Raw genomic sequence first — 19,346 nt, 5'->3', positions numbered from 1 at the left:
TTATGATAGACCTCAAAAGTACACAAAGGGACCCAGGGTTAAACATATGCAATATACTTATTACATATATCAATATAACTAGTGGCCCTTTTCACCATGAGGATCACACTTCACAACAATGGTGTGTAAGCCAGAGTTGGAAAAAGTAATACTGGCACCTGTCTGCTGCTTGCTTAAAATCCCTCCAACAAGCCAGAATAATACATTTAAGAATAAGAACCTTATCCCATCTGTAAAACATGGTAATGGCAATTCTACAGTTAAAGCCTGTATGTGGGCCAAGACTGCTTCTCATTAATGATGGAACAAAGACTCAAAAGAAATTAAAATGTCAAGAAGTCCGTCTTAACTGAATCTCTACAAAAAACAGGCCATACGGTTAGGCAATTAAGGGACACAAACAACTTGTTCTACATAGGAACTTTAAAAAGAAAAAGTCAGGGAAAGTCCTGATCTTATTCCAACAAAAATGTTGTAGCTGTAAGCAGTTCAAGTGAAGAAACCCTCTAACATCCAAGAGTTAAAGCAACTCTGTACAGAGAAATGGGCTACAGTTTCCATAAGCCAAAATGTACTAACTCTTACCCGAAACTTATACTTGCATTCATTCCTACATGAGAGGGTCACGCCAGATACTGAAAAATGACCCTTCATAGATTTGTAAAATTGGACTAATATCCTCAACAGGTAGATTTTTGGACAAATGAATACATGAACATGGAAAATTCTTAAGGGTTAACAATTGTTGAGATAAAACTGTATGTTAAATACTAACATGTGCTACCATTGAATCTCATCAGAATCTTCACAGTAAGAAAGATGTGAGACTAACCTGCGATGTACACAGCTCCACAGGACACGCAGCGGTCAGCGCTCTCTACTGCAGAGAACTCTACCAATGCCTGACGCTTGAATGGCATCATCATCACATAACTAAAAAAAAACAAAACATAATTACGTGAGTAAAACATACACACACTGTTCTCTTAGATCTGTTACACCCCATAGGTTTTCACTGCATGCATGTAACATGTTAATTCATAGAAAACACTGAATAGACTGAGTTTTCTCCATGATATAGGTGGAGTTGGGTTCATGTGGGAATCTAAAAATTGTGTGATTCAACTTATGAAATGTTTTATGGATGATTATATAGTGTATATTGGTGTTGTGTCACACACTCATATGCACTATGTCACGAGTAGTTGAGATAGCCGATTGAAGTGCAGACAAAGGTGTGATACAGGAGCCGGCCGTCAGGTTTATTTAAACCAAAGACCATGGAGGAACACAAATGGCACCGACATGGGATGGAACAATGGTTGGCCAGAGAATAACTGAAACCAAGGAGTAAATACACTGAGGGGATTTAATACAGGTGAGTGTTAATCCGATGTGAAACACAGGAAGATACTAAACATCTCTGCAAAATAAACCGGAAATAACAGGAAAAAAACAAACCTAAAACACAAGGATCATGACAGTAGCCCGCCTCAAGAGACGGCTCACAGAACCAAAAGACAAGTGGGTGGAGGGGAGTTCGGATGCAGAGAACAACCCAAACAGAGCTAAACAGGTCTATGGAACTGATTCAAATCCCATTCATCTCGATAGTCTACTCTTAAAGCTCTGTGACTCACCATATGTGTAATTTAAAGACAAACCAAAAACAGTTCAGAGATACAAGTCAAATTACACTATTTTCTTCATTTTAACACCACAAGGGGCTTGATATGAAAAAATAGAGGTGTGATTTAATTGTAGTTTTCACGATACCAATTAATCCATCTATCTGTTTCATGGCAGCTTATCTGTTAACGTTTTGGAAGGGCAACGCGCTAAAGAGAGATCCTTACTTATTTGTGCTTATACGCCTCACGACAGCTCAGAGTGCTCAGCCCTCATGGAGTCTCGGGGTCTGGTGTTTCCACGTCTGCTTTTATAGAGCAAGAAGCATGGGATGTACCAATAGTGTGAAACTACATAAGGGTGTTTCTGGTAATGTTAAAAGAACCCTCATTCTGTAGACTTAGAATAGTGAAATGATGAATCTGAGTATTTCATTGTAATGTCAATTCTACTGGTTCATTTTTATTCATGCAAATATTTGATGGTATAAATGTGTTTGTGGGACATGGATGACTGGTTAATTAGGGCCCGAGCAGTGAACTGCGAAGGCCCTATTGTTCCTGAAGGCGTTATTATTATTGTTTACCAAACCTCCTCCAAACCACTCCAATTTTGGCAGGAACGCCAGTGGGGGGAAACGGCGCAATTTGGCGTTCATGAACATTGGCGGCGCAAAATGGCTCTGTGGCGCCACCTACAACATTGCAATTACGCCAAACGAATGGCGTCATTTTGCCATACCCTGACGAAACTCAGTACATGCCTTCGTCATGCCCAGACGCACAAAAACACCTCTGGACACCATGGCGCCAAGTTGGCCATTTTGAGTGGAACATGCGTTTTGGCGCCATTTTTGCCGTTTCAACACCTCGCATTTGATCGAACTCCTCCTACACATTTCATGCTACAGGCTTCAAACTTGGCCATGTTAAGCCATGGGGGATTAAAAGTTATGGAAATCTTTCTCAAACGTTAAAGGGCGTGGCCGTGGTGAAACCTCGAAGTTCGACGACTGGCCATTGCTCGCCATGAAAAACAAAGAAGCTCTTAACTTCTCCATACATTGTCCGATCTTCACCAAACTTCATAGGCTGCACTTGAGCTCCACCCAGAACGCATACATATGACCAAATTTACACAAGCGTATAGCGCCACCTGCTGGTGGCCATAAACGTCACTTTTTACATCCAGCGATACTACGCATGACTGGGATTCTCACATTCTGCTCTACATTTGACGGACGGCTGTGCTGTGCGCATCGGACAGAGTCCAACGCCTACCCCGACGTGCGCAGGGGTGCGAGGGCCCGGTCAGTGCTGCTTGCAGCCCGAGTTGATGTTGGTTTTACTTGTAGGAGGGGCTTCCAGTAGAAAGCCTGTACTAGCAGCTCCTCACGAGAGAGAGGTGTGTAGTGTGGGCCTAACAGATCCCAGTGCTAGAGCCCTACAGCTAAGGTCCTCGCGTTAAACTATGTGACTGATAAGTTTAAGTTGGTTCATTTTGGAAGATTTTTGTAGTTGGCTGCCTTAGTTTTTCCTCTTTGTTATTTTTCCTCTACAATGCACATTTGCACAACTGCACATGCCACTTTGTCGGTGAACCTTAACTTAACTTGTTAAGCATCAGATGACGTCTTGAGTCCAGCCTCCTCCTTTCACCACTCAGTCAAATCCTACATGGGTATATTATTGTTCAACTTTTGTGCTAGTTATGATTTGCCCACAACAAACACCACGTTTGAGCATATGGGTGTCCGTTAGTGCTCAGAGCACCGGGACATCCTTGGTCGCAGTTTGAGGATAGATTTTGAAATTGTATCATGTCTTGGACACTCAAGACAAGACACATGCTGTGAAGTCAATTGATCACCAATTGATCTTGACAAACAAGAAAACAGAATAGAAGCAAAACCCAGAAAACCCAAGAACAAAGTACACAAATTCAAAAACTGGATTTCGTGTGTTCTCTTTGCTTCACTCATTTCTACATGTAGCTTAGGACATTGAAGACTAAAAGAAACAATCTCTAAAACATATATTATCTATGTGAATATGGGAGTATAAAAAAAAAACTTAAAAACTAGTGAAAAAAGTCAAAGATTGCAGGCTTTCATCCTCATTAGTTAATCTCACAGCTATGAATTGGTCTGACTAACAGACATCACCTAACCATGGTTTAAGTCACCCTGACATTGTGTTGCAACCACTAATATCCTGAGGAGACAGAGGGATTTCAAGCTAACCTTGCTCTAAAGTTCTGAACTTGAGCTCAGCAGCTAGCTTAATTTAACTAAGAAAGCAAGAAATCTGCCTCAAATTACATTTCAGTTTCACAATCATTTTGTAAAGTATGAACATCCTTTCAGAGGAATTTTTTCATCCTGTTATAACCTCCCTACGTGTCTGTTTGTCGCGTCTCACTGAAGGGACTGTGGTCACAGAATTGTTCAGTAAAATGAGATTATGTGGACATGTGCAAACGTTTGGGTGTATTTTCAAGAGCTTTCAAAAATAACCACCATGAATCAACTGAGAAACTTTAGATTTCTCTAATTTTCATCTTCGTTGTGTGACTCGATTCACGCAGCTTGCACTGTGGATTCTGATGACAAAGTCTGATGATTACAAGTTATGTGCTGGTTCAAGTCCCAGCCAAATGGAAAAGTTGTTTTCTGTATCTCAGGAATTTCGCTGAAAGACAAGAGTGGATTTTAGGAGACCAGCAGCTGGTCCTGGGTATTTGCAGCCCGTTCCATCTCTGAGCTACACTAAAGATGAATAAATTACGCTTATATAATCTAGAAAATCTGGATTTCGACACTTGCATATTAGTCTACTTACCTTTACTGATAAAATCATACAATTCACATCAAACTTTACTTTTAGCCATTCAAACTGTGTATACCCTTTGGTAGTGTTAGTTGAGCTTGAAATTTGCTCTATTGTTGATGTAAAGAGGATCTTTACTGGAACTGGCTTTTTCACACACACGCATACCAACAGTGGGCATCGTCTCACCATATATGTCCAAATTTCTCCAGGGAATCTATTAGGTCAGCTTCCACCACAGCCTCACAAAGACCCCGAACATGGACCACAGGACTGGGAGATATGAGATGGGCATCCTCGCTGTTGTCCTGTAACACACAGTCAACAACAATTTCACACTATGGCCATGTTCTCATCAAAGTGACCTGCAATCTTTTGCATTTGCACCTTAAATCTAATAGAAATAGTCAGGCAGAAAAGAGCAAAAATAACAATGTCAGCAAGGCTCAAACATATCACATATGTATGTGCAAATAAGCATCAGGAAAATGCAGTACAATGAACTTAAATCATTTATTTGTAACATTTATACTATACTGATTTTGTTAATAGTTAATCATTTACACTGTACTGGTATTTAAAATCCAACATCTTCTGATCTTACCAACATATATGACAAAAGCTATGAGACAAACTGTATATTCATCATTCTTTGATGGGAAAAAAATAATCTAATTTCAACTACAACTCCAAAAAAAAGAAACTTTCTGACTGCATGGAAAATGCAAATGAGAAGAAAAGGACAGATTCCCATTTATTTCATTGCAGACATTATGACCACAAGATATTTCATGTTTTATCAACTTAATTGAATTTGTTAGTCAGTTACAACTCAGCTGATATCAAGCTGATGCTCCCCACCACCTTAGAAGTGAAGAAGCCTTTCAGATTAGAGGTGAAACGTCTTTCAGGTCCAAGAAGGAGTCCAGTTGCCCTCATTGAAGCTCTTAGGAGTTCAGTCAGTAAGGACTTTCGTCAGCAAGTCAGTTGTTTTCTCTTTTATTCTGTTTTTCAACTACAGTCAGGTTTTTGCTTATCCTGTCTCGGCAGCACCTTTAGCTCTTTTTAATAAAGACACCAAGACCATATTTGCCTGTCTTCACCTCCTTCCTCTTGAATTCCTACATTTGGGTCCAAACCTCAGTAAACTCAACCCTGACAGCATCCATGAGAGCTATTTGAGCTGCAAATATGGGCAGAGGATCCGCAGCTTGTTAACCAATCTGTAAGGAAATCAGTGAAGTGTTTAAAAAAAATGTTGCTCAAAGAGAACAGACTATTGTTAAAGCATTCAAGGAATCTGGAGGAGTTTCAGTGTAAAGGACGAGGGAGCAAGCCTAAGCTGGACACCGTGACCTCTGACCCCTCAGACGCTGCATCACGAACCGTCATTCATCACCAGCTGATAGAAGCACATGGACAAGGGATTACTGTGGAAACCTTTGTCAAGCACTACAATACAGAGATGTTAACCTCGTCCAGGGGCAGCGTCCACTTCTCTGGGCTCGGAGGCGTCTGGGATGGACCGTCACACAGTGGAAACGTGTGCTGTGGTCAGACCCATCAGTATTCCAGATCTTTGTTGGAAGAAATGGAGCAAAGAGCAAAAGCAGCATCCAGCCTGTTGTCAGCAACCAGTCCCTGCAGCCAGGCTCTGTGATGGTATGGGGTTGGATCAGGGGGCAAAGCTCATTTCCACTTCTGTGATGGCAGCATTAATGCAGAAAAGTTCACTGAGATTTTACAGCAACATATTCTGCCTTCAAGGCCACATCTTTTCCAGGGACGTCCAAGCATTGTTCAACAAGAAAGTCAGTACGGATACAGTTTGACTGTGCCAGTTAATTGGACCACTGTCCATATCCCAGTAAACATGCATAGAAGCGGAATCATGTTATCGATTGTCAGAGAAAAAAGATCAAGACATTCTGCTACTTCTATGTCGTGGGTGTAATTGTTCACTTACTTCCCTGTGTACTGCCTGTTACTGGAGTGCCAGACTGAAAACCAGAGGTAGATGAAATTTAGACTGATTTATTAAAACTAAACAGACAACGTGACCGAACTGGAACACCATGAAAAACTAAACTGAAAAAACAAAACCCAGGAACTGACCAAACGGGCTAGGACCAAGAACAAACTGGGGAAACAAAACCAAGAAGTAGTAGCAGCACCGGCAACACAGGAGGACAACCTGAAGAGAACAGAGGAGGGTGACTGGTGAGTGAAGACTGCTGAGGGAAATAACTCAGGTGAAGGGAGTGGAGCTGAAGGGAGACTGAAGAGAGACTGAGGAAGCAAACAGAACTGAGACAAGACAGAATAAACACAAAAAGACAGACCATGACCAGGTGTCAGTCTCTGAGGATGTGCACAAATGATGCTCCAAACAAACACGTGATAAGCCATGCAGCCATGATACACAGGTGGATCTGTAATCAAAAGCAAATATATTTCTGGCCTGACTCATCATCGTACATGTAAATATAGCTGAATTCACTACAAAGACATTGTTTTGAAAGGTGCTTTTTTCACATGATGGTTCGGATAGAGTCCAACAGTCTGAACGTGCTTTAAATGACTGCAAGTGGACATGTTTGAATCTTCTGTCACATTTTCTGACGCGTTCAGCCATCTGACAAAAGAGAAAAATTTGAGTGAGAGCATCTTTAAGTGCCTTGAGATGACATTTGTTGTGATTTGACACTATATAAATAAATTGAATCTTTATTGGGAAATCAGATGATATACACTTATATTTTACTGTTTTACAAAGGAAAAAGCCAAAAGGTGGAACTTTGGAGATTGTACAAAGCACCAAGACCCATTGAGTCGAGATGAGTGTATCCATGCAGGAGGGATTGTATCCTCAATCGCATTTCTATCTGGGTGTGTTAGATCAGGTTTGTGATGCTCAATTTTCGTGCGATTGTGGCTGGAATAACAAATTTTACATGCACTTTTATGAATCTGGTTTTGGTCAGACTAACATTTTAATCAATTTCATTCTAGTAATGTAAGCATGTCTCATGTAAAACCACACGGTGCACACATTACAAAGGCATGACTGAGAAACTAGGGAACTGTTTGGCCTGCAAGCAGGTCTGCTCTGTAATCAACGCTGACCGTGTCCTGCTGCACACCCTGAGACATGTTTGCAGAAAGAATGGAACACAAAAACACCTGAAACTCACTTGGCATCCCCAATGCCAGAATGTCTTCATTAATTAAATCCTATTAATTAACTTCAAAATTAGTCTAATTCATACATACAGAGCCAATTCAATTTCCTAGCTAAAGAAACCAACAGATTGCACTGAAACTTCTCTTTGGTCTTGATAGAAGACATTACATCCATTTTCTATACCCGCTTAATCCGTCAGCAGGGGCCTATCCCAGGGGCGAGAGGCGGGGTACACCCTGGACAGGTTGCCAGTCCATCACAGGGCCACACATCCACACACATGCTCACTCCCAAGGAGTCACCAGTTAACCTAACATGCATGTTTTTGGGTGGGAGGGCACCCAAAATGGTGCTCAACAGTTAGCATAGCCTTCTGCTGCCTTACAGCCTAGACAGACCACTAAGAACAGTTCTTTTTTTGTCAGACACATTCTTAGGGACTTGCTAGAAAGCTTGAAAAAGACCATTAAGGATGCAACTTATAAGTAAAATGAGCTCCAACTGCAAATACAGCTGCTCCACCTCGGTTGCCATTGGTTACTGTTCTTAACTGTGACCGGAAGAAAAAGCAAGGATTCGGCTATAACCCCTGAAACCACAAAAACATATAGCGACACCCCCCTAGAGGCATGGTGAACTGCAGAACAACGTGTTCCCTCGACGCAGAACTTCGAATGCTCAATGACGGCATCATGTCAATGGACTCGAACGGATGTTGATGGTTGGTCGTCCTCGTCCGATTTGAGGCTCCACAGCATCCAGCCAAGCTCTCTGACATGTTCTACTCGGCCACGGGCATCAGACCCTGATTTATTATTAGATTCTACCTGCTCAGCTAATTCTAACAGTGTTTGCACAATCTTAGGGAGCGCCATGATCTGTGATGCGTCCTCTAAAGACCAATTCAATCAATTTCCCGGCACATTTGCAATGTAATGCAGTGCAGATGTGCACACCGCACATCAGAATGCTTTTTCCTTTTCAAATCATGGGCAGGACTTTGCGGGCAGACCATGAAAACGAAAAAGCAATAATGTGCAATCTTGAAGAAGAAAATTAAAATGCAAATAGGATTGATTACTAATTTCATTTATGAGTCAAATAATGCAGCCACATTCTTAAAATGAAAAAGCATTTCTGCAAATGCATTTTGATTTCAATTATGGTCAAGATTCGCTTCCATAGTCCTACACCGTCGACATTATGCAGAAGCATAAACTAGGCTTTAGGATAAGCGTAAATACCGTAAAATAGTTATTCAGGTCGGCGGTAATGACACCCGGTTACGCCAATCAGTGGTCATTAAATTAATGTTGCATCTGTGTGTAATTTTGCCAAAACAATGTCGGACTCCGTAGTTTTCTCTGGACCCCTGCCAAATCTGACCAGTGATGACATGTTTAGCCGCATGTCCTCATTCAATCGCTGGTTGTCTAGATGGAGTCCAGCAAACAACGTGGGCTACATAGATAATTGGCAATCTTTCTGGAGAAAACCTGGTCTGATGAGGAGAGACGGCATCCATCCCACTTTGGAAGGAGCGGATCTCTTTTCTAGAAATATGGACGGATTTATTAGTCATCCAAAAACATGACAACCCAGGGTTGAGACCAGGATGCAGAGGTGTAGTCTTACACACTTCTCTGCGGCTTCCCACCTGATGCTGCCTCCCCCCAAAACCCCATAATGACTGTGTGTGCTCCCACACCACCCAAATTAAATAAATCAATAAACACTACAGGAGCAAATACAGAAAACCTTTAAAAAAAATAAGACAAAATCTCTTAACAAAAACATCAAACTGTTAAATGTGGTTTGCTGAATATCAGATCTCTCCTTTCCAAGTCTGTTAGAGAATGACTTGATCTGTGATCATCATATTGATATATTTTTATATTTATATTAAAATTCTATTAAATTCAGAATAATATAATATAATAATAATAATATAATAATAATTCAGAAAAAGCCCCTACCGCTTCAGATTTCACATGAAACCACATCTTGTCAGATATATTTGACTGCATTTTGTAACTTAAACAATAATTGTTTACATTCATGAACTAAGTATGAAATTAGCTGAACAGTTTAAAAGTTGTCCTGACTTTAGGGTCCATTCTGTAATTTTTCTGATTTATTTAGTTATAAACTTTTGTTTTGCAAGTCATTCAGCTTTATGTGCACTTTCTTTTTATATATGTTAACTTTCGCATCCTCTCCAGTTGTTTTACAACTTGTTTTAAGTCAGTTTATTACTCTGCATTTGTGTTCAGTTTACTGTTGCTCCCTATGTGTATTTATATTCCCTTGGTTCCACCAGACGATTGACAGATTGTCTTCTGTATTTTGCTTTCCATCCATTTTGTTTACTGTCTCTGCTCATCATGTCTTGTCAGGGCCGTACGCAGGGCCCAAAAAATACTGAGGTCATGAGGCAGAACTTCTAGGCGGGTTCGGGGGCTCCCCTGGAATTTTTTTTTATTCCATTATTAAAATCTGGCCATTTTCAGAGTCTTAAAGGAACAAAAACAACATCATAATGACTTTTAGGTTTATTTGTTTTGTTTGTTATCAGAGAACATCACCCTCATCCTAAATTATTTGCAAATGAGTTACTTTGAAAAACTGGAGAATGAATTCAATCAAGTCATGGATTAGGAATAAAAAGGAATGAACTGTCCTGGGACAGAGGGATAATATATACAAATGCTTCATATTTCCTTCAGTATTTAAAATAGATACCCAAGCCCTATTACACTATCATGTTGATGATAGTGCCTAATCTGTTCACTCTTGTTAAGGAAAACCAACTTTTGAACACATTTCTATTATAATCTTACACAATACTTCAATTATCCTGCATTATACATCTGACTTTTAAAACGTATACAGGACTGGCATAGTCTCTTCCTTTTATAGCACCTGCTCTCCCTCTATCACTGCTCCTCATCTTGCTGCTTGGCCCAAAGATGAGCTTGGTTTGGTTCAGCCTTTTCCTTTCTGTCCTGTTTTCCCTTTAGTGAAGAATATAAACACAGTTTAATACGAAACTGATAGAAATGAAAACAAGACGCCATTTCAACATCATGTTTTCAGATGTTTATGTTTATGTTTCTCATACCAATGTTATGCTGATGATACCCAGCTCTATTTGTCATTCCCACCTGACGACCACACGGTCTCAGCACGAATCTCAAGACTGTCTCTCTGACATATCAACATGGATGAAAGCCCATCATCTCCAACTTAACCTCCCAAAAACTGAACTGCTTGTCTTTCCAGCCAAACCAACCATACAACACAGCATCTGCATCCAAACTGAATCCCTATCTCTTGCTCCATCAAAAGTTGCTAGAAACTTGGGTGTCATGATTGATGACCAACTAACCTTCAAAGATCACGTTACCTCGGTTGCTCGTTTGTGCCGCTTTGCATTACTAAACATAAGAAAGATCAGACCATACCTAACACAACATGCCCCCCAGCTCCTGGTGCAGGCCATGGTCATCTCCCGCCTTGACTACTGCAATGCTCTCCTAACTGGTCTCCCAGCCTGTGCTGTGAAACCTCTGCAGATGATCCAGAACGCGGCGGCGCGTCTGGTCTTCCATCAGCCTAAAAGAGCACACGTCACTCCTCTGTTCATTGAACTTCACTGGCTACCCTTAGCTGCCCACATCAAATTCAAGTCACTGATGTTAGCTACAAAGTGCTTAATGGAACGGCTCCCATCTACTTGAATGCTCTTGCAAAGGCTCTTGCAAAGGCTTATGTCACAACTCGGTCTCTCCGTTCATCCCAGGATTGTCGTCTAGCAGCTCCTACACCACGCCTAAGACAATCCAAACTCTTTTCATGTGTCGTCCCACGATGGTGGAATGACCTACCGAGCGCTACCAGAACAGGGGCGTCCCTGTCTATCTTCAAGAAGCTCTTGAAAACCCAGCTCTTCAGAGAGCATCTCTCAGCATTGTTAGCTTTTATATAGCTTGTTAAATCTTCATTTGTAAGTCGCTTTGGTAAGTGGCAAGGTAAGTGTATTACTTACGGCTGGCTTGGGTACCAAAAACCCTCAAATCAAACTCTTTTTTCAGAAAGCCAAGGAAAATCAAGTGCTCTGACCACAGCCGCACTATGTGCCGCTGAGCCCAGTCCAGCCCAAGCAGGTCCTGCCCTTCCCAGCCCCTAACCTGTCCTATCCAGCTCAGCCCCGCACAGCCAAACCCTTCAATGAGTGTTTCTGGTTTTTATTGTTGTTCTGTTGTGTTTTAATTCAATTAAATTGTTCTGTTTATTACATTGAGGTTTACTTTTAGCTCTCTGTACAGAGTTGTTGAATGTACATTTTCAATGTAAAAACTTTTCTGAAAAAAGGTACTTATTCTGTTTCAGTGTTCCATTTTATTTATTCAAATGTATTTCTAGTTTTTATTTTATTATCAGCTGGTTCACACATTTTATTAACAAATAAACAATGGTTCATTCCTTATATTTAGATCTATCATTTTGTTTAATTTTAGGATAATTTTAGTTAGCAAATGTTAGCACTATGTGGAAACCTTCCACATAGTGAGGTATACAGTTTGTAAATTCAACAATGGTATCGGATCTGTATCGGGAATCGACCGATATGCAAAACCCAGATATCCAAATCGGTATCCGAATCAAAAAACCTGGATCGGTGCATCCCGAGACGGAACCCTAATGATTGGCAGCTCTATAGTCAGAAACGTGGCATTAGAGACACCAGCGACCACAGTCAAATGCATTCCAGGGGCCAGAGCGGGCGACATAGAATCCTATTTAAAACTGCTGGCTAAGGATTAACGTAAATACGGTAAAATAGTTATTCACATCGGCGGTAATGACACCCGGTTACGCCAATCGGAGGTCACTAAAATTAATGTTGCATCGGTGTGTAATTTTGCCAAAACAATGTCGGACTCCGTAGTTTTCTCTGGACCCCTGCCAAATCTGACCAGTGATGACATGTTTAGCCGCATGTCCTCATTCAATCGCTGGTTGTCTAGATGGTGTCCAGCAAACAACGTGGGCTACATAGATAATTGGCAATCTTTCTGGAGAAAACCTGGTCTGATGAGGAGAGACGGCATCCATCCCACTTTGGAAGGAGCGGCTCTCATTTCTACAAATATGGACGGATTTATTAGTCATCCAAAAACATGACAACCCAGGGTTGAGACCAGGATGCAGAGGTGTAGTCTTACACACTTCTCTGCGGCTTCCCGTCTGATGCTGCCTCCCCCCAAAACCCCATAATGACTGTGTGTGCTCCCACACCACCCAAATTAAATAAATCAATAAACACTACAGGAGCAAATACAGAAAACCTTTAAAAAAAATAAGACAAAATCTCTTAACAAAAACATCAAACTGTTAAATGTGGTTTGCTGAATATCAGATCTCTCCTTTCCAAGTCTGTTAGAGAATGACTTGATCTGTGATCATCATATTGATATATTTTTATATTTATATTAAAATTCTATTAAATTCAGAATAGGATTTAAGATTCTTCTCCTCACATATAAAGCTCTTAAAGACCGAGCTCATCCCATCTGATGCTGCCCCCCCCCTCCCCCCTCAATCAAAAAACACAAAAGGAGCAAATCCTCTTGTGCAAAAAAAAATTGTTTGTGAATGATTTGATCTGTGATCATCATATTGATATATTTTGTCTTACAGAAACCTGGCTGCAGCAGGAGGATCATGTTAGCATTAATGAATCAACTCCCTCTGACTATTTAAATGTTCACGTTCCTCCAACCACAGGCAGAGGAGGAGGAGTGGCAGCTATCTTCAGATCAGGGTTACTAATCAGTCCTAGACCCAAGATTAGTTTTAGCTCTTTTGAATCTCTGATTCTCAGTTTTTCCCAAAGTGGAAATCACAAAAACCTCTTGTGTTTGTTGTTGTGTATCGTCCACCTGGCCCTTATTCTGAGTTTCTGTCTGAATTCTCAGAGTTTTTATCCCAGTTAGTGCTGAGTACAGATAAAGTCATTGTAGTGGGTGACTTTAATATTCATGTAGATGTTGAAAATGACAGCCTAAATATTAACTTTAATTCTATATTAGACTCTATTGGATTTTCTCACAGTGTTCACAGACCTACTCACTGCCTTAATCACACCCTTGACCTTGTGCTGACTTATGGCATTGAGAGTGAACAGTTAACAGTGTTCCCTCATAACCCTGTCTTGTCTGACCATTTTTTAATAACTTTTGAATTTACATTACTTGACTACACGGTTTCTGAGAAGAATTCTACATATAGAAGGTGTCTGTCAGAGAATGCTGTAACCAGATTTAAAGAGTTGATTTCATCATCCTTTTCTTCACTGCCATGTGCAAATATGACAGAGGACGGCTACCTAAATTTTACTCCAGTAGAACTTGACTCTCTTGTTGACAGCACTACAGCTTCAATGCGTACAACACTGGACAATGTTGCCCCTCTGAAAAGGAAGGTAATCAGTCAGAAGAGGTTGGCTCCTTGGTATAATTCACAGCTGCTTTAAAGCAGACTGCAAGAAAGCTGGAGAGACAGTGGCGTTCCTCTAATTTAGAAGAGTCTCAATTAGTCTGGAAAGATAGTTTAATAACGTATAAGACAGCACTTCGTAAAGCTAGAACTGCTTATTATTCATTATTATTATTGCATTCTTTTCAGCACTGTTGCCAGGCTGACAAAGAGTCCGAGCTCTGTTGAGCCATGTATTCCTTTAACTCTCAGCAGTGATGATTTCATGAGATTCTTTATCAATAAAATTGTTTCTATCAGAGAGAAGATTAATGGAATCCTTCCCACTATTATCACTGATGTGTCACTGACTGATCTGATAAACTGGCATTGTGTGTTGGTTTTGAGCACAGAGGGTACCCCAGGATTTCTCCAGTGGGTCATGTGTCAGTGGGAACATTGGAAGTGTCACTATGACAACAAGGAAAATGTCAGTAAAGAATTTAGCACCAAAATGTATTTTATTGTTATTGTTATGTATTTAATTTATAAATAAACAGCTTGTTTGGGGGTGTGTCCAGGAAAAATGGAACATGAAATAATCGTGTGGCTGAGCATAGGAGACCCTGAGAGATGAGACCTTGGCCTGTCAAAAAGTGCGTTCACTGTTCTGAGTGAAGTCACTGTTCCTGAGGGAAATCTTATCTTTCCATCACTATCCAGGTAGTTTACCTCTTGTTTGGAAACATACATGGTCTACATTTGGACTATCCAAAATCTACAGCAAACCCTCTGAAATTCATCCAATACTAGGTCTGTGATGTAAAAGAACTGTATGCACGTAAGAAGAGTCTGCTAGTGAATTAAACAGCCAAAAGCTGTTGTGGTAAGTAGATCACACCACTCATAGGTACAGAAAATGTTGGATGGATGATCAAAATCTAATAGAAATCTGACTGTTGGCTCTTTCCAACTTCATGTTTGAGGGTGAATCTGGAGCAGGATGGCCTCCCAGTAGACATTACAAAATGTAAGTGATGGCAGCTGGAGATGTCTCACCTGTCACTTCTCTTGTCTTGTTTCTGAATGAGAAACTTGTGTAACTAAAGCCAAACACTGTAAGGTACTGATATCTATGTCTGTTAAACCACTATTGATCCTGACGCTAAGTGGTGGAACTGGACGTTGCGTCTTTTCTAAAATGAATGTCAGGTAGGTGGAATAACATTTTTAAAGGCTATTCATTCAAATTTTTATTCATAGTGTGAATATACAGGTAAATTAAGTAGTAATGTAACTGGTCTAAGCTGATTAAATGTACAGGCTTGCTGGGGCCTTGGCACAGGTCCCCACGGCTGAGAGCCCATGAGGCTCAGAGAAAATGAAATGTCTGACTTTGTGTTGTAACCCACTTTCATCTGTTGTGTGTGCTTCCGATGGATGGAGGGGGTGGAGGAATCAAGTGAAAAAAACGCTGTAAATGGTGTCAGACTGACATCAGTGGGAATAAGTTCCTGATCCTCAAACCAGAGCTAAAGCAGATATTTCTCACACTTCTTTTTGCAAAAATACTGAGTAAGAAATATGATAGTTGAGCTAGAAAAAAAAAAGAAGGGCAAAAGCCCAAGTGTGCGGGATATTTGGAAGCTTCTGGTGCCAGGTCTTAGGTCGGGACTGCCAACAGAGTTAAACAGAGTTAAACAGGACGCAGGTTAGCACCTGACAAGGCCGTAGGTAGTTAGTTCCCTAACTAGCATAAAAATCACAAGAGATTTTTGGGGAAAATAAAGATGAGTCTCAAAGCATCATGCCTAATTCCTGTTGGGTTTGGTGTAGTAACACTACAAAAACTGTCCATCAACTGTACAGGGAACTCATTTTGATTCATTACATTACTTGATGCAGGGTGTTTCAAACTGTCTGATTGTATTCAATCAGTTAAGTTAAGTAAATTAAGTGTGTGAGAAGACCCCCCCCCCCCCATCATCAACAGAAAATCCTGAACTTACTGGGACAGTCAACCAAAGCTGAAGATGCTCCAACATGACATGAGTTCTGCTGAAAGTGTGGCACGTGATTAGACTCATCTCACACTGACATTTCTGTTCTGATTTCTCTTTTTTTACACTTTCAGAGATTTGAAGCAGTTGTAAAAAAAAATAAACTACCCAGAAATTTGGACTCTTCTCAATTTAAGACAATAATGATTTAAGACGATAATTATGAGCGAGACAACGCACAATGAGCGGCAGTCAGCGGCAGTGAGCGGCAGTCAGCGGCAGTCAGCGGCAGCGAGCGGCAGTCAGCGGCAGTGAGCGGCAGTCAGCGGCAGCGAGCGGTGGCGAGCGCAGTCAGCGGCAGCGAGCGGCAGTCAGCGGCAGTGAGCGGCAGTCAGCGGCAGTGAGCGGCGGTGAGCGTGACTGCAGCCGTTGATGCCTCCTCCTCAGCCGGACTCCCGTGGGACTCCTGTCCGGAGCAGCAGTTTGCCATCAGCTGACGCAGGTCAGGTGCAGCACTGACTCTTTGAGCGGATCGGATGGGGCAGAGTTTGATGGGGGGCTGAGTGCGACCTTAGGCAAGAGATGCTCTCGTGCACTCGGTGACGGAACTACAACAGCGGGTGTTAGCGTTCAACGCGGTACTGCTGGGTCCCGTTAGTTAATATCGTCTCTGCTTACCCTTTGTTGGCTGACGCTCCATCGGGCCCAGCTGTTAGTCACTGACTCGTCATTCGCGGGCAGCGATCCACTGTCCGAATCCTCTCCCTCCTCCAGCTCTTCTACCCTCCTTACTTTCTCCTCTGGACCCGTCTCCTCCATTTTCAGCCGCTTTGCCGCCCTTCTGTACTCCCCTTCCTCGCACCGACCCGCTGCGTCGACCGTCGACATGTCCGTGGCTCCGTAGCTCCGTGGCTGAGGTGGACCTCTCGGGAGCGGGACCGTCAGGCTCACACATCCACGCCAACAGTTGTCCAGACGTGTCCCTTCATGCTGCCTGCCTGTCCACCTGGCCCACGTCACGTTACACGGTTGTTCCAAACCACTGATTTAATTTCTATGTCTGGAGGTGAGAGTGGATTGGACACACCCGTCTCGTGCGCACTGAAAATGTGGCGTAGGATTGGTCGATGTTGATGCGACAGTCTGTCAGCGCTCCGCAGAGAGGAGAGGTGTGCGAAGGTTCGTGGGGTAAGGCTAATCATCACAGGGGAAATGAAGCCTTTCTTCACAGGATGCAGAGGTCTAACAGAGGAGCAAACGCTGCTGGCTGTTTCTACAACTGCTATTTATAAAAATGAATAGATTCAATTCAGCACGATACCTCTTTTCATTTCGCACGGATTTTATTTTCATGACAATTCAGTGAATCAGAGATGTGTAATATGGTGTATTATATAGAGATGTTTTCAGCTGTTTTCAGATATTCTAACTCCTGAGCTCAAAATTCAACTCATCAACAATTTCTGATTAGATGATTTTTCCGTGGTGAATCATTCAAACTTCACTTTCCTAGTTTGTGACTGTTGAAATTTTCAAGTCAGTTTCGCAAAGTAACAAAAGCAGAAGTGTTCACTTCCCACTTGTGGTATGTCCTTGCAGATATTTGGATTTTTATTTGTTCAGGTTTATTCTTACTTAAATTTCTGCATCATGTCTAATACTCTCCCATGTGTAGTTCCGAAGACTGAAAAACTGACTAAAAACATCACAACTCGATTCAGTTGAATTTCATTTATATAGAGCCAAATCACAATAAATGTAAATTCAAGGCACTTCAAACATACAATCCAGTGCAAGCCAATTAGAACCCGATTCATATTCCAAAGTTGTCCAATTCATACATACAGAGCCAATTAAAAAAAAGAAATAGGCTAGCAAAGGAAACCAGCAGATTGCATTGAAACTGCTCTTCGATCCAATCCCCAGTCCTCAGCATCCAAAGCTTGATCAAAAAGGAAAGTTTTAAGCCTGATCTTAAAGGTAGAGAGGGTGTCTGCTTCCTGGCAGCTGGTTCCACAGAGAGGGGCCTGATAACTGAAGGCTCTGCCTCCCATTCTACTTTTAGAAACTCTGGGAGTAAACCTGCAGTTTGGGAGCGAAGTGCTCTGTTAGGAAAATATCTTACAATGAGATCTTTAAGATATGATGGAGCTCGGTCTTTAAGAGCTTTATATGTGAGGAGAAGAATCTTAAATCCTATTCTGAATTTAATAGAATTTTAATATAAATATAAAAATATATCAATATGATGATCACAGATCAAGTCATTCTCTAACAGACTTGGAAAGGAGAGATCTGATATTCAGCAAACCACATTTAACAGTTTGATGTTTTTGTTAAGAGATTTTGTCTTATTTTTTTTAAAGGTTTTCTGTATTTCCTCCTGTAGTGTTTATTGATTTATTTAATTTGGGTGGTGTGGGAGCACACACAGTCATTATGGGGTTTTGGGGGGAGGCAGCATCAGGTGGGAAGCCGCAGAGAAGTGTGTAAGACTACACCTCTGCATCCTGGTCTCAACCCTGGGTTGTCATGTTTTTGGATGACTAATAAATCCGTCCATATTTGTAGAAATGAGAGCCGCTCCTTCCAAAGTGGGATGGATGCCGTCTCTCCTCATCAGACCAGGTTTTCTCCAGAAAGATTGCCAATTATCTATGTAGCTCACGTTGTTTGCTGGACTCCATCTAGACAACCAGCGATTGAATGAGGACATGCGGCTAAACATGTCATCACTGGTCAGATTTGGCAGGGGTCCAGAGAAAACTACGGAGTCCGACATTGTTTTGGCAAAATTACACACCGATGCAACATTAATTTTAGTGACCTCCAATTGGCGTAACCGGGTGTCATTACCGCCGACGTCAATAACTATTTTACCGTATTTACGTTTATCCTTAGCCAGCAGTTTTAAATAGGATTCTATGTCGCCCGCTCTGGCCCCTGGAATGCATTTGACTGTGGTCGCTGGTGTCTCTAATGCCACGTTTCTGACTATAGAGCTGCCAATCATTAGGGTTCTGTCTCGGGATGCACCGATCCAGGTTTTTTGATTCGGATACCGATTTGGATATCTGGGTTTTGCATATCGGTCGATTCCCGATACCGATCCGATACCATTGTTGAATTTACAAACTGTATACCTCACTATGTGGAAGGTTTCCACATAGTGCTAACATTTGCTAACTAAAATTATCCTAAAATTAAACAAAATGATAGATCTAA

General features: G+C 41.5%; 1 protein-coding gene across 2 annotated transcripts in view; it reads right to left on the bottom strand.

The window, feature by feature from the left end:
- Window positions 1-17,318, bottom strand: part of LOC140313454 (heterogeneous nuclear ribonucleoprotein L-like) — a 66,499-nt gene extending 49,181 nt beyond the window's left edge. The window contains exons 1-3 of one of the 2 annotated variants that reach the window (XM_072391551.1): window positions 16,800-17,318; window positions 4,647-4,765; window positions 833-933 (exon numbers count right to left, since the gene is read on the bottom strand). In XM_072391551.1, the coding sequence (XP_072247652.1) occupies window positions 833-933; window positions 4,647-4,765; window positions 16,800-17,009 (430 nt within the window). In that variant the 5' untranslated portion in view covers window positions 17,010-17,318. The remainder of the gene's footprint in view (window positions 1-832; window positions 934-4,646; window positions 4,766-16,799) is intronic. The other variant, XM_072391550.1, reaches the window with a different exon arrangement.
- Window positions 17,319-19,346: the final 2,028 nt, after the last annotated feature.

This window comes from Leuresthes tenuis, unplaced genomic scaffold (assembly GCF_036924035.1).
Source record: "Leuresthes tenuis unplaced genomic scaffold, fLeuTen1.0.hap1 SCAF_8, whole genome shotgun sequence".
Classification (NCBI taxonomy): domain Eukaryota; kingdom Metazoa; phylum Chordata; class Actinopteri; order Atheriniformes; family Atherinopsidae; genus Leuresthes; species Leuresthes tenuis.
Note: the sequence above shows the minus strand (reverse complement) of the source record. Positions and strands in the feature narration are given on the sequence as shown.